The sequence below is a fragment of the Lucilia cuprina genome, chromosome 2, assembly GCF_022045245.1.
Source record: "Lucilia cuprina isolate Lc7/37 chromosome 2, ASM2204524v1, whole genome shotgun sequence".
In the NCBI taxonomy this organism is placed as follows: domain Eukaryota; kingdom Metazoa; phylum Arthropoda; class Insecta; order Diptera; family Calliphoridae; genus Lucilia; species Lucilia cuprina.
The window spans coordinates 56,915,181-56,930,478 of record NC_060950.1 but is presented as its reverse complement, the minus strand read 5'-3'; the positions used below and the strand labels follow the sequence as shown (position 1 = coordinate 56,930,478).

Here is a 15,298-nt window from a genome sequence, read left to right as displayed (position 1 = left end):
TATAGACTATACTATAGACTAGACTATAGACTAGACTATAGACTAGACTATAGACTAGACTATAGACTAGACTATAGACTAGACTATAGACTAGACTTTAGACTAGACGATACACTAGACTATAGACTGGACTGTGGACTAAGTAAAATTCTATTATAGATTTGCAAAAAAATTAAAAAAACTACTCTAGGACAACATGCAGTCGTGGTGCGTTTTATTAGTCCTTTATATGATACAAACATTAATTACTAAGATGTTTTTACTTAATTACCTTATGGTAGACATCAGAATATTATTTCTTTTTCATTTGTCTCATTCTTGATACATTATTATACATCAAAAAGTCGTAATCATAATAATAAAAGTATACATAAGTAAGTGTTTTGTTGTAGTTTATAAATTATGTTAATTGTTGCAAGTGGTTATGGCAAAGAAATTTAGTTAAGTTAATTAAAGCTATAAACCTATAAAAACACTTAAGCAAACGTAAGTATAAGCAGACAACCATAAAGAAATATGTGTGTAGAAAACGAATTTATTACGGTGGTTATACTGTTGCCAAGAGCAACCAAGTATTAATTATATTAAATCATTTAATTAAAAATTATAATTTTGTTTAGCCAACATTTTCTTTAAAAGTTTTAAATTTTCTTAATATTTTATCTAAAAAATAATATATATTTTGCACACGATTTAAAATCCTTTAAGCTTTATTATTATTCTTGTCATTTTTTTACAGTGTAAATAAAAATTTCTATACAAACACCCAAAAGTATGCTATAAAAATATATTATCTATTTTTCATATTGTTCACTCCTCATTCACTTGCTCATTCATTCGTTCATGCAAATAAAAAAACCCCATCATCAACAATAACAAGAACAGCAATGGAGAAATCATCAAAAACCATCAAACAAAATCAACATGCTTACAGCAGCAAAATGTTGACAAATTTCGATGTGTGAGTAAGAGTAACTGAAGGCAGAACAGAACACAAACAACAAAAAAAAAGCACCCACAACAAAAACAAGATGAATAACAAAAGTTAGTGATAAGACAGTGTAGAAATATGAAAAATATATTTATATATCAGAAAATAAATAAATAATAATAATAATAATAGAGCAGATACCACTACAATGGAATACAAATGTGTTTGTATGTATGTGAAAACAAAAAAATATTCCATTTTAAATGTATATTTAAAGTAAATATAATTTTGACAAAATAAAACTTTACACACAAATGACAATTCTCACTAAAAACAACACAAATATTTTACAAACAAATTTCGCATCTTTTTTTTGTTTGTATGTTGTATAGCAAGGAAACAAGCATGTTTTTTAGGGTGTTAGTGAAAAAAAAAAATCATATAAAATCATGATAAAAATATTTTTAAAATAAACTGTTTAAATAAAAAGTCTTGTTATTTTGGAATGATGAATTTGAATTTTTATACTTTTGTTTATAGTTCTGAAATATTTCCTGTTAGTAGAGAATTTTTTCCCGTTTTTTGTTTTGTGACTGACTGGTTAGAGACATTTTAGACATTTCAATAGACAACATGATGAATGAATAGTTTTGTTGCAAGCGTCAAAATAATATATATTTTTTTGAAGCGAAAAATCCCAGCAATGGTTTGGGTAAAATTTTGATCAGAAAACGAGGTATAAAAATAAAAAATTCTGTCTTATTTAAATTTAGCATTTATGGTCAGACTGCAAATTAGTTTATAGTCCATGCAATGGTCCAAACTATTGTCCTGACTATAATCTATAAACCTGACTATATTTTATGATTATAGTATATAGCCCTGGTAAAAGTCTATAGTCCAGACTATAATCTTTTGTCCTGATTATGAACTAGAATTCAGTATATAGTCCAGATAATAGTGTGCAGTCCAGCCTATAGTAAATAGTCGAGACTATAGTCTACAATCCTGTCTATAGTTCTGATAGCTTGCAGTCCAGACGATAGCTTACAGTCCAGAATATAGTGTGTAGTCCAGGCTTTAGTCTTCTGTCCTGACTATTGTTTAAAATACAGACTATAGTCTATAGTCCTGACTATTGTCTATAGTCCCGACTATAGTCTATAGTCCTGACTATAGTCTATAGTACCGACTATAGTTTATAGTCCTAACTATAGTCTATAATCCCGACTATAGTCTATAGTCCTGACTATAGTCTATAGTCCCGACTATAGTCTATAGTCCTGACTATAGTCTATAGTCCCGACTATAGTCTATAGTCCTGACTATAGTCTATAGTCCCGACTATAGTCTATAGTCCTGACTATAGTCTATAGTCCTGACTATAGTCCTGACTATAGTCTATAGTCCTGACTATAGTCTATAGTCCTGACTATAGTCTATAGTCCTGACTATAGTCTATAGTCCTGACTATAGTCCTGACTATAGTCTATAGTCCTGACTATAGTCTATAGTCCTGACTATAGTCTATAGTCCTGACTGTAGTCTATAGTCCTATGGTCTATAGTCCTATGGTCTATAGTCCTATGGTCTATATGGTCTATAGTCCGGACTAAAGTCTGAACTATGGACTATAAACTATAATCCAGACTATAGGCCATGCAGTTGTCTATAGTCCAGACTATAGGCTATAGTCAGATTATAATCTAAATTTCAGACTATAGGCTATAGTACAGACTATATACTATAGTCTATAGTTTCGACAATAATGTGTATTCCAGACTATACTAAATAGTCGAGGCTATAGTCCTAACCATAGTCTAAAGTCCTGATTATGTTCTGACTAAACTGTAGCCTATAGTTAAGACTATAGTCTGTAGTCCAGATTATATTTACAGTCCTAAAGATAGTCTATATTTCAGAATATTATTTATAGTTAAAAAAAATAAAGTAAAGGTTTTAGTCTGTAGATCATACTTTATTTCATAGTCCAGACTATAATCCATAGACTTACTGAAATTTTTCACTGGGTTTTGTCTTACAGTCACTGCGTGAAAAAATATTTCATTTAGTTGTTTTAAATATCAAAAAATGATAAGTTTTTTATTTTAGTTGTTTTCATTCATTTCGTAGATTTTTTTCGTTAAAAAATTTTTATTTTTTTTTCTGAAGAATTTGAACAAATGCAACATGACAACCGTTAATACTTATCAGTTTGTGTTATGAATATTTTATTTTATTTTATTTTATATTTTTAAATAGAAATAATAAAAAATAATTAAAAGAAATATAATTTATTTTAATAATAATTGAAATGAATTGCATTTTAGATTGCATGGAAAAAAGACAGAAAAATCACATGATAATAAAAATATATTAATTAATAATGCTATTAATAAATTATTAAATCACCAGAATTGGCAAATAATGCACACACCACCTACCCAATCTAAATGGAATGGTCAAGGTTCAGTTAATAATCTAAGAACAGTGAATAACAAATAAAAAGTGAACATGAAATTGAATTAAGACAAAATCAATTTCAATTTTAAATAGGAGAATTACTTTCTGCTGGAATAGAGATTATTTTAAATTTAAATGTTGACATTTTGTTAGGAATATTTTAAGAATCTGAGTTTTCTTTAATTATTTCCAAAATCAATTTGTTTTTTTTAAGTTCTATATTTGATATGCACATATTTTAAACTTGTTACAAATCCCGCTATTGGCTCCCATTCACACATAAAATCATTCCGATATTATTTAAGCTAATAATGCCATAAAATCCAGTATATAAAATAAACAATAAATACTTATGTATATGTATACTAATACATATATAAAATACAAAAGTGCGTCACCATATTGAAAATATCAATTTCAAGCAGATAAATTTTAACATTTCAATACCAAAAAAACAGCAAATTAAAGTATAAATTGTAGAAGATGAAAAAAAATTCATATAATAATACACACATACATACATACTACATGTAAATTGCTATATTATTTATGTTTTTGAATCCCCGCAGGTTTACTAGGTATCAAAATATAACTTGGTATTGATTTTTATTTATTCTAAACCCTGTATGCATAATTTTGTGTATCTACGTTCAATATAAAAAAACTATGGGCTCTTGATTACAGTCGGGACTGTAGAATAACTGTCTGTACACTAGTCTATAATCTGGATTATAAGCAATAGTCAGGACTATATATATAGTCTGTCCTATAAACTATAGTTTAACCCAAAGGGTGTAGTCTGGACTATCGACTGGTCTAAAGTCTGTGCTATAGTATATAGCGTCGAATAGAGGCTATATTAATCACTACAGACTAAAGTCTTGACTATAGACTATAAAATTGACTTTAAGACAATAGCGTGAACTATTGACTATATTGTGAACTACAGACTATAGTCTGTAGTCTAGACAAACTATAGTCTGTAGTTCAGACAAACTATAGTCTGTAGTCCAGACTATAGTCTGAACCGTATAGTATGGACTATAGTTTATCGTCTGGTCCAAAGACTATAGTCTAAACTATCTGGACTATAGGTTTGACTATAAACAATAAACAGGACTATATAGTATATTCTAGACTATCGTCAAGACTATAGACAATCGTCTGGTCCAAAAATTATAGCATGTACCATAGACTATAGTCTGTGCTATAAACTGTAGTCTGTGCTATATACTATAGTCTCGACTATAGACTGTAGTCTCTACTATAAACTATAGTATCGAATGTACACTATATTCTTTACTACAGACTACAGAAACTATAGCCTGTAGTACTATAGCCTATAGTATAGACTGTAGTCTGTGCTATATATTATAGTCTGACTATAGACTGTATCCTGTGCTAGAAACTATAGTATCGACTCTACGCTATATTCTTCACTACAGACTAGTCAAGACTATAGACAATCGTTTGGTGCAAAAACTATAGCCTGTGCCATAGACTATAGTCTGTGCTATAGACTGTAGTCTTGACTATAGACTGGAGTCTGTGCTATAAACAATAGTATCGACTGTAGACTATATTCTACACTACAGAATAAAGTCTTGCCTGTAGACTATAATTTAGACATAAGACTATAGAGTAAACTACAGAATATAGTCTGAACCAAAGAGTATAGTCTGGGCTATAGACTATCGTCTGGTTCAAAGACAATAGTCTGGACCAAGGACTATAGTCATCTTTATAGACTATAATCTGGACTATAGACTAAAGTTTTGACTATAGGCTTGGCTATAAACAATAAGCTGGACTATATAGTATATTCTGGACTATATACTCAAGTTTATGCTATAGTCTGAGCTATAACCTATATTCTGGACTATTGTCTAAACTATATAAATATAATCTAAACTATAGCCTTCCAGTCTGAACTGTAAACTGAAAGTCAAAACCAGGTGCGGATCCACGGTTTGGAATAAGGGAAATTTCCTCCTCAAAAACAAAAATTTTTCATACAAAATATAAAAAATCAGGAAAAAGGAAAAAAAGAAATAAAGTGAAAACAAAACAAAAGTTTCTCCCCAAACACACGAGCTTGATCTGCGGCTGGTCTAGACTATGGACTTGTAGTTTGGACTGTACACTTATATTTTAGACTATAGACTGTATTCCATATATCTGGATTACAGTCTTTACTATAAACTGTAATCTGAACAATGGACTATAGTCTGGACTATGAAGTGTATCTCAAACTATAGGGTATAACCATGATTATAAACTATAACCTGAACTATAGTCTATATCCTAAACTATAGACTATATTCCTGATTATAGTCGCCACTATAAACTATAGCTTATACTAAAAACCATAAACTATGTTCTAAACTGTAGCCCAGGACTCGCACCTCGCACTCGTTTCGCAATTACTGCGAACTACAGTGTTATAAATACATGTGCATATATATATGTTGTATCTGTTTATAAGTAAATTTAAAAATCTAGGTTAGTAAAAGCACTTTTAATTCTCTTGTATCAATATTATAAAAAACATAAATACACATACACACATACAACATATACATTTATTTACAAGTGTTAGTGTTGACTAGCAGGATTTTTAAAATGTTTTTAAGCATTTATTTTTTTCTTTTTATGTTTGCAGCTGTGCATGGGTGTGTGTGTGGATAACTAGTATCTAACAATATGATGCTTTTATTGCAACAAAATAAAAAATAGATACAATAAATATATTTTTCTACTTCAACAATTGTATACAATTTTGTTATTGTTACTTTTTGTCTCTCTAATGTTTAGATTATAATAGGAAAAGGAATATATTATTTTTATATCCTTCACTGAATATTTATGGATTTATATTACATAAATACATATAAATACATATAAGTATCTTTTATAAGTTTTTATAATAATTTCACTTAATAGCTATTTAAAGTCATATTTCGCAATAGATCCTTCTTAAAATTTAGCAAAACTTGATAACAATTATATTAAAAAATAAAAAGATAAGCTAAAATACAAATGCATTCTTATCTTCCCATACATAGGTACGTATATAGAAGTATAATTCTAAACCCAAACAGTTGCAACATAAACATAAAAATTATGCAAAGAAAATATATAAAACTGATAACCTTATGCTGAAAACTCTGCCAAAAATTTTGTATATAAACTACAGTTTATTTTGAAAGCATCAGCAGTCTTTAGGTATTGGATCTGATCGTTGTATCAAACTCTAATCCGTGGACAGTTTGTTTTTGAATTAAGCGCTCGTTTGAAGGACTAAACAATGAAAATCGCCATCGTTTTATTGGCCATTGCTGGCTTAGTGGCTGGTAGTGCCATCTCTAAGCACGATGTTAAAGTTGCCGATAAGGAATTCTTGGCTAAACAAAAGTTCCTTTTCGAAATTGTTTATCGTGTTGAGGATCCCTTGATGTTCGAGGAATATATCAAATTGGGCAAGTCATTCGACTTCGACAAGGCTGACTACACTGTAGGTTCCTTTATTCTATTTTAAAACTAGACAAATTTCTAACTATTTTCCTTAAAAAATTTCAGCATTTCGACTTCTACATGGAGAAATTCTACGAAGCCTACAAGCACGATGCTCTTTTACCCAAGGGTGAATTCTTCGGTGCTTTGGTACAGACTCACCTTAAGCAAGCCTATGGTTTGTTTGAATTCTTCTACTATGCCAAGAACTTTGAAGTCTTCCAACGCAACGTTGCCTTTGCTCGTATGCACTGCAACGAAGGCATGTTTGTTTATGCTTTGACTTTGGCTGTCATCCACCGTGATGATTTCCAAGGCTTGATCTTGCCTTCCATCTACGAAATCTTCCCTCAATACTTCTTCAACAGCAAATTCGTTTACGAAGCTGAGAAATTCGATTACGATGTCTGGAGCAAATACATCATGTACGAAAAGGAATACAAGGATATCCTCTACAAGGACTATGCTACCTTCTACAAGAACCATGACAACCACTACTACTATTACTACACCAAGGATTTCAAGATGTGGCAATGGTATAAAATGATGGGTTTGGGCGAACACTGGTACTCTGAGGAACACTTCATGTTGCGCGAAAACTACGAAGAATACTACAAGGACTCTAAATACTTGGAAGTCTTTGAAGGCACCAAGATGTTCTTCATGCCTGTTGACTACACCCGTGATGTTGAATTCTTCAACGAGGAATCTGCTTTGTCTTACTTCACCGAAGATGTTGGTTTCAATGCCTACTGGTACTACCTTAACATGGACTACGCTTTCTTCTTGGATGGCAAGACCTACGGTTTGAACAAGGATCGTCGTGGTGAATACTGGTTGTACAATGTTCGTCAACTTTTGTCTCGTTACTACATGGAACGTTTGTCTCAAGGCTTTGGTGAAATTCCCGAATTCTCCTACTTCAATACCATCGAATACGGCTACAACCCTCAATTGGTTTACTACAATGGTGTTGGTTATTCATACCGCAAGAACTACTACGAAGTTGAAAGCTACGGTAAATTCGACTACTACTACAAGGTTATGGACTTCTTCAACCGTTTGGATGAAATCATCACCAAGGGTGTCTTTGTCACTTACGAAGGCAAGACCATTGACTTGCGCAAACCTGAATCCATTGAATACATTGGCAGCATCATGCAAGGCAATGTTGATACTTTCGACAAATACTTCTTCAAATACTGGTACATGTTCGCCCATATGTACTTCGGTGATGTCGACCAACACGATTTCGAAGTTTACCCTCATGTCTTCTTGAACTACGAAACCATGATGCGTGATCCTTTGTTCTACATGTTCTACAAGAAGATCGCTTCCGTCTACTACCAATTCTTCTACTACGTCAAACCCTACACTCACGAAGAATTGTTGTTCCCTGGTGTCACCATCAAGGACGTTAAGGTCAGTGAATTGGTTACCTTCTTCGATTTGGTCGATTTTGATGTCACCAACTTGTTAAACGACAAGATGACTTTCGTTGATGGTCAATTCGTTTGGGACAAGACTTTGTTGGCTCGTCAAATGCGTCTTAACCACAAACCTTTCGACTTTGATTTTGTTATTGAATCTGACAAGGAACAAAAGGTTGTTGTCCGCACATACTTGGCTCCTAAATACGACGAATTCGGTCGTGTTATTACCTTGACTGAAAACCGTGAAAACTTCATGGAACTCGATAGCTTCGTCTACACTCTCAAGTCTGGTGTCAATGAGTTCAAGCGTTACTCCAAGGACTTCTACTGGACCTCCGAAGACCGCACTTCCTACACTGAATTATACAAATACGTTATGCTTGCTTTCGAAGGCAAATACGAATTCCCCTTGGACATCAGCGAACCCCACTGTGCTTTCCCAGACCGTTTGGTCTTGCCCCACGGTTGGGTCAAGGGTATGCCCATGCAATTCTTCTTCTACGTCACTCCCTTCACCGCCGAATACGAACAATTCTCCACCTTCGACTACAAATACTCTTGTGGTATTGGCTCTGGTGTTCGTTATGTCGATGAAATGCCTTTCGGCTATCCCTTCGACCGTGAAATCGACGAATACGAATTCTTCGTACCCAACATGTACTTCAAGGATGTCAAGATCTACCACAAGGACACTTTCGCCAAGTACTTTGAACACAAATACGAAAAGTTCGGTCACTTCGACTATGAATACTTACATTAGATATTTTCTAGTGTTAAAAGGTATTTTAGATGTTTTTTAACAAGATGTGATAATTACTATTAATAATAAAATTAAAAATATATAAATTGTTACATCAAATGTATGTTTTTTCATTTAAACTTTTTGATTTTCAGCAGCTTTACCATTAGAAATAGTCTGTAGAAATGCTGCCAATTAATTAAACGCTTTCATTGGCAGAACTGTAGCGTGATGCTATACATAGCCTACCTTTACCGCATTTTTCCTGTTGTCATATTTGCATGTTTTTTATTACACTTTTTATATGCATTTTTATTTCATATTTTTTGTCGTTATTGCTACTTTTACTGCAGATATTGTTGCTGCTACATCTGTTGTTGTTCAAATACCGAAAGAGTTATACATATATTTTGTTTGGTAGTTGCATTTTATGTAAGTGTGTTCGATTCATAGAAGTAACAAAAAAAAAAAAAAATAACCTTTAAGTCCAATTTGCATCTTTTGTTTGCCAACGAATACATAACAATAAAATAAGCAACAACCAGAAAAAACTATTCATAAATCTAATTGGGAAATAGAACAACCATAACCAAAAACGATATAGTTTTATTTGTTCATATGTATGAACAAAATTGTATATACACACATAGTTTTTACCTTGAATTTTTAGTTACGACTTCATGCTTGCTGCTAGGACAGCTAAAAATATTTAATTAAAATTTTGCGAAAATTCATGGCAAGAGTGAAAAACTGTAGAGTATTCGATAATAAAATGAAAAGGATTATTTTCGCATTAATATCATACTCTACTTTGCTACAGATCGACAGAAACCAAATACGAACTAAAACTGAATTTGAACTAAACAAGAAGTGAACTATAACTGAACTGAAACTGAACTAGAACTGAACTAGAACTGAACTAAAACCAGAACTGAACTAACACCAGAACTGAACTAAAACTGAACTAAAACCAGAACTGAACTAGGACGAAATCGTCACCAAGGGTGTCTATGTCACATACGAAGGCAAGACCATTGACTTGCGCAAACCCGAATCCATTGAATACATTGACAGAATCATGCAAGGTAATGTTGATACTTTCGAAAAATACTTCTTCAAATACTGGTACATGTTCGCCCATATGTACTTCGGTGATGTCGACCAACACGATTTCGAAGTTTACCCCCATGTCTTCTTGAACTACGAAACAATGATGCGTGATCCTTTGTTCTACATGTTCTACAAGAAGATCTGAACTAGAACTGAACTAGAACTGAACTAGAACTGAACTAGAACTGAACTAGAACTGAACTAGAACTGAACTAGAACTGAACTAGAACTGAACTAGAACTGAACTAGAACTTAACTAGAACTGAACTAGAACTGAACTAGAACTGAACTAGAACTGAACTAGAACTGAACTAGAACTGAACTAGAACTGAACTAAAACTGAACTAGAACTGACTTAGAACTCTAAAAAAGAAATTCTCACTTTTCCTTGAACTCTAAACTTTTTACCACACTTTCCTCACTATAAACTGACCTCATTACAAAATCATTTCATGTTTTCCTTTTTGTCCACCAACCGCTGCCCAACAAACAATAATTTTTGTTGACATTTTAATTTATGACTTTTGTGAAAAAAACACAATAAAGTACATCATACAAACAACAAAAGCTAACAACCAATGTGCAATATACATACATATAAACAACATTTTAACCTGACCCCTTTTTGTAATAGCGTGTGTATTTAATAACATCCACCTCCCTCATAATACCAACAGCAACAACAATAATTTTCTTTAATTAATCAGTTTACTCATATAAATTAATTAAGTAAACGCATACAGCCACAAAATAAACTTTACAGATCCCTGCAGTTTTGTGGTAGTGGTTATCAGAAAGTGTAGATTTTCTTGGAGGTTATTAGTTAGTTATATTGAAAATCCTATAAAATACACCTAGTCCTCTATCGGGCTCTTGCCTGAGGTAGGATTTCAACTCGCTACCTTCGGTCTACTAGACCAGAACACTAACTACTAACATACCGAAGGCAACAGAAAGATTAATTACAAACAAATAATGTAAAAGTAGGTTCCATGTTTTTAACCTGGTCCCCAAATCGTGATAACTTGGTGTGCTTATCGTTGTTCGAATACCGATACTACAATTGTTTGGCTTCTACTAGAAACAGTTTCTCTTAGAACTTGTCATGTTCTTTTTATTAGGGACTACATGTGCCGAAATAGCGGAAAATGATTGGTATAGTTGCAATTTATTACCCAGGTTTTGGCAGGACCTAAAACTGGGGCACTACTCAACTCTCTAGTGAGCAGATTTATCAGATCCACTAGCAAATGTTGTCAATTATACTTGTCCTGTTTTGGTTATTTCAGAGGCTTTTGAACTGGGTGGTTACTCCGAAACTCAATGTGCATTGAAATGCATTGCCTTGTTTTGAAACCAATATGTTCCGAATCAAAATATAGATATGGCTTTCTTCTCCTCTCTTTGACTTCATTGATTATCACTTTTTTGGTCGGGATATGCATGAGAATTGTCTCCGACGACTGTCTGTCATTCCGCAGCGTAACGACTCTTATCTGTCATTTCACAGAGAGCTTATCGTATCAAAAAAAATGTAATGCAAAAGCCAAAGAGGACGATATTTGGTAGTTTGTAGTCCTGCCTAATAATCACGTTAAGTACTTTACAAGTTTCTGTAGTTTAAGTAAATAGACATCACATATGTATGTATTTGTGAAACAAGCAACCGGAAATTTAAAACAAAACAGCCTAAAAAGGATACATTGTCTCCTCCTTAAACTGCTGGCAATAGTTCGTAGATGAAAGTATATAAGTGTGGGTACACTTACTTATGTGAAAAAGTACTTATTAGTTTATGGTTAAGTCTGGTCTGATATAGACTCGCCTTTTGGTTTTGCGCGCTCATAAACATCATAATTTGTAATAAATTAAAAAAATACATGTTTTTCAACAACAACACTATAACAAGTATTCACACAATTACATGCACAATAAACCACTACGTGCTCCACTTCCTTTGAATATTCTGCTACTAGAAATAAGTAAATAAATAAATATATGTCTGTGTATATGTGTATGTATATGGACAATTACATGGCTTGAGTGTTTAAGTAGTCAGTTTGGAAAGGATAAGGGAGAAAAGTATAATTGCACCATTTCTAAGACCTATTTTAGAAGAACTTTTATGAAGATATTTATTTTCAAGCATTCTTTTGTTGGTAATCATTATTGGATTGCACGAAAGATACAATGAATTAAATAATAAACAATTAAAAAATGTTATTAGAACTTTAATCTGGATTTTACATTTTGGAAATGGTGTATATTTTCTGCATAGTTAAAGTTGTGAAAAATTTAAGTGAAATTATGTACATATGTATGTAGAAGAAGAGAAAAGAACTAAGTCTCGTCAGTTGTGATAGAAAAACATAAAAATAATTTAACTGAAAATCAATCTCACGCTTAAGCAATTAAAAGAATCGTTTCTAGTCTGATTGCATGAGAGTATAACTGTTAGGAAACCAGGAACGGTTGGAAGTTGTCTTTAATTCTCTTTTTAACTATAAAGGGATTTTGATTTTTTTAGTATGTACTAGAGCCCTGCATGAGTGACTTAAATAATAAATTAAAACATTAAACTGTGTTTGACTCACTCATTGTTTTATGAATGAAATGAATAGTATATTTGAAAATGAGGAATGTTAGTCAATACTCAATTCAAACGAAACAAGTAATGAGAGTGTTTGTGTGATTCTATTCAAGTAGTATACAGTGAGTGAATCGAGTGAAAGCAAAACAATTTTTAAGTTCGACAAATTAACAGATTTTTTGAATATTACTTCGAATTTTCGAACTTAATTTCGAATAGTCGAAGATAATATAGTAGCGTCATCAACTGTACTTAACACTGCCAAATTTCAGCCAATTTGGTCCACGGAAACTGGTTTTATCAGCTTTAAATTTTTTTCGAACATGAGTTCGAATTTTCGAATTTTTTTTTTAGTTTTTTGGACTCAAAGAATGATTTAAAAGCATAAAAAAATTTCAAACTTAATTTCGAATATTCGAACATAATATTATGTTGTCATCAATTGTACTCAAGACTACCAAATTTCAGCGAATTCGGGCCACAGGAACTAGTTTTAACAGCATTAAAAATTTTTAACATTTATTCAAGAAAAAGTTTGAATCGATTCATTCGATTCAAACAATCCATTTTGTATTGTTTTAACATAAACAAATTGTTTACTCACTCGATTTGAATGTAGTTGCACATTCACCTGATAGTACTCACAACGTTTGAGTATAACAAAACTTTGTAAATACTATTCTAAACAAACAATGAGTTGAGTGCAAAACAATGAGTCACTCATTGTGTGTAGCAAATAGAGTTACTTATGCAGGGCTCTAGTATGTACTACCCATAATTATAGAGTTACATTTTATACATAATAGTACTGTTTCATTTATTCATTTCCTTATAAGATTTGGGATATTTGTTCGTTTTTTATGAACTTTTTGTTCATTTCTTGTATTATGTTACTTCTTGAAAAAGTTTTAACATTTATCTGTGATTTTATTAGTAAATCTACGTAAAACCAAAAACTGAACTAGAACTGAACTAGAACTGAATTAGAACTGAACTAGAACTGAACTAGAACTGAACTAGAACTGAACTAGAACTGAACTAGAACTGAACTAGAACTGAACTAGAACTAGAACTAGAACTAGAACTAGAACTGAACTAGAACTGAACTAGAACTGAACTAGAACTGAACTAGAACTGCACTAGAACTGATCTAGAACTAAACTAGAACTGAACTAGAACTGAACTAAAACTGAACTAGAACTGAATTGGAACTGAACTAGAACATAACTAGAACTGAACTAGAACTCAACTTGAACTAAACTAGAACTGAATTAGAACTGAGCAAGAACTGAGAACAATATCTCTCAGATTTTAAAACTCTCAGCTATATTTTGAATTTCAACCTTTGATATATAATACATACTATCAAATACTTATTGAGTTGTTGATTGAGATTTGAAATATTAAAACTAATGGTATAATACTAAGATTTTTCTACATACATTTTTTCTAACTTCGTTTTTAGTCTTCTTTTAATCACATTTACTTAACAAGATTTTTCCTCTACCATTTATTATATGTAAATGTATATAATGAAATCAATCTGTTTTTTAATTTTTTCTCTCCATGTTATTTTAATTGTTCCCAAACCTCTTCCTTTAATAAATTTTTAAACGCTTATGGATCTTATGCAAATCAAATCGAGTGTGTTCATAAATTGTTTTTTACTTTTATGATTTAAATTTTATTGTTTTTAAATTGAATTTTATTATGGAATTTATTATATTTTTTTACAAGTTTTTTTATTTTCCTTTGCATTTTCAGTGAAAATTATTAATTTATTTTGCAAATGTACGTATTTTTCCACCTAAAGCAAAAGTATTAAAAAAACATTATAAAAAGTTTTTAATGAGTTTAGTACATTAGTCCATAAAGAAAGAGTCTACAAGGGGAAAGCGAAAGAAGCAAAACGGACAATTGAAATGGACAAAAACCTAGCGGAAGTAAGATAATCTTGGGTAGAAGAACTACACGTACTAGACAGAAAATTCCGAACAAGAGTTAAGAAATAAATAAAGTGTTTTTAAAGTTTTTTTTTTATATTTAAGGAGTTTGAAAGGAAATTTTATATGAAAATATGAATTATAAACCTTTGATAAAAGTTTAGGAATAAGACACTTAGCCCCGTTAACTCTAACTAGAAAGTTATTCTGCCGATTAAAATATTTTTTGTATGAAAACTACCTATTTAACCTTATGATAAAGAATAACTAGACATTGTGTTATTGGGGGGTTAATGTATAAACACCTCCTAAGAATGGAGAGTCAAAAGTATCCAAACTTGCGATTCCCTACAGCAATAATTTCAATATTTTTGTTTTAGTAACTAACTAACTAACTAGTTAACTAACTAACTAACTAACTAACTAACTAACTAACTAATTAACTAACTAACTAACTAACTACACTAGCCAAAATCTATCTATCTATCTATCTATCTATCTATCTATCTATCTATCTATCTATCTATCTATCTATCTATCTATCTATCTATCTATCTATCTATCTATCTATCTATC

General features: G+C 31.6%; 1 protein-coding gene and 1 long non-coding RNA gene across 2 annotated transcripts; one reads left to right on the top strand and one right to left on the bottom strand.

The window, feature by feature from the left end:
* Window positions 1–6,604: 6,604 nt before the first annotated feature.
* On the top strand, window positions 6,605–9,199 carry LOC111681999 (arylphorin subunit C223). The gene is made up of 2 exons (XM_023443911.2): window positions 6,605–6,908; window positions 6,974–9,199. Exons 1-2 carry the CDS (start codon window positions 6,702–6,704, stop codon window positions 9,098–9,100), a joined length of 2,334 nt encoding a protein of 777 aa, XP_023299679.2. The 5' UTR covers window positions 6,605–6,701; the 3' UTR covers window positions 9,101–9,199.
* An 888-nt stretch (window positions 9,200–10,087) lies between these two features.
* On the bottom strand, window positions 10,088–11,106 carry LOC124420366. The gene is made up of 3 exons (XR_006941152.1): window positions 11,092–11,106; window positions 10,666–10,667; window positions 10,088–10,330 (listed from the first exon to the last, which is right to left on the bottom strand). It is a non-coding gene; the product is annotated as an uncharacterized LOC124420366 (long non-coding RNA).
* Between the last annotated feature and the right edge of the window lie 4,192 nt (window positions 11,107–15,298).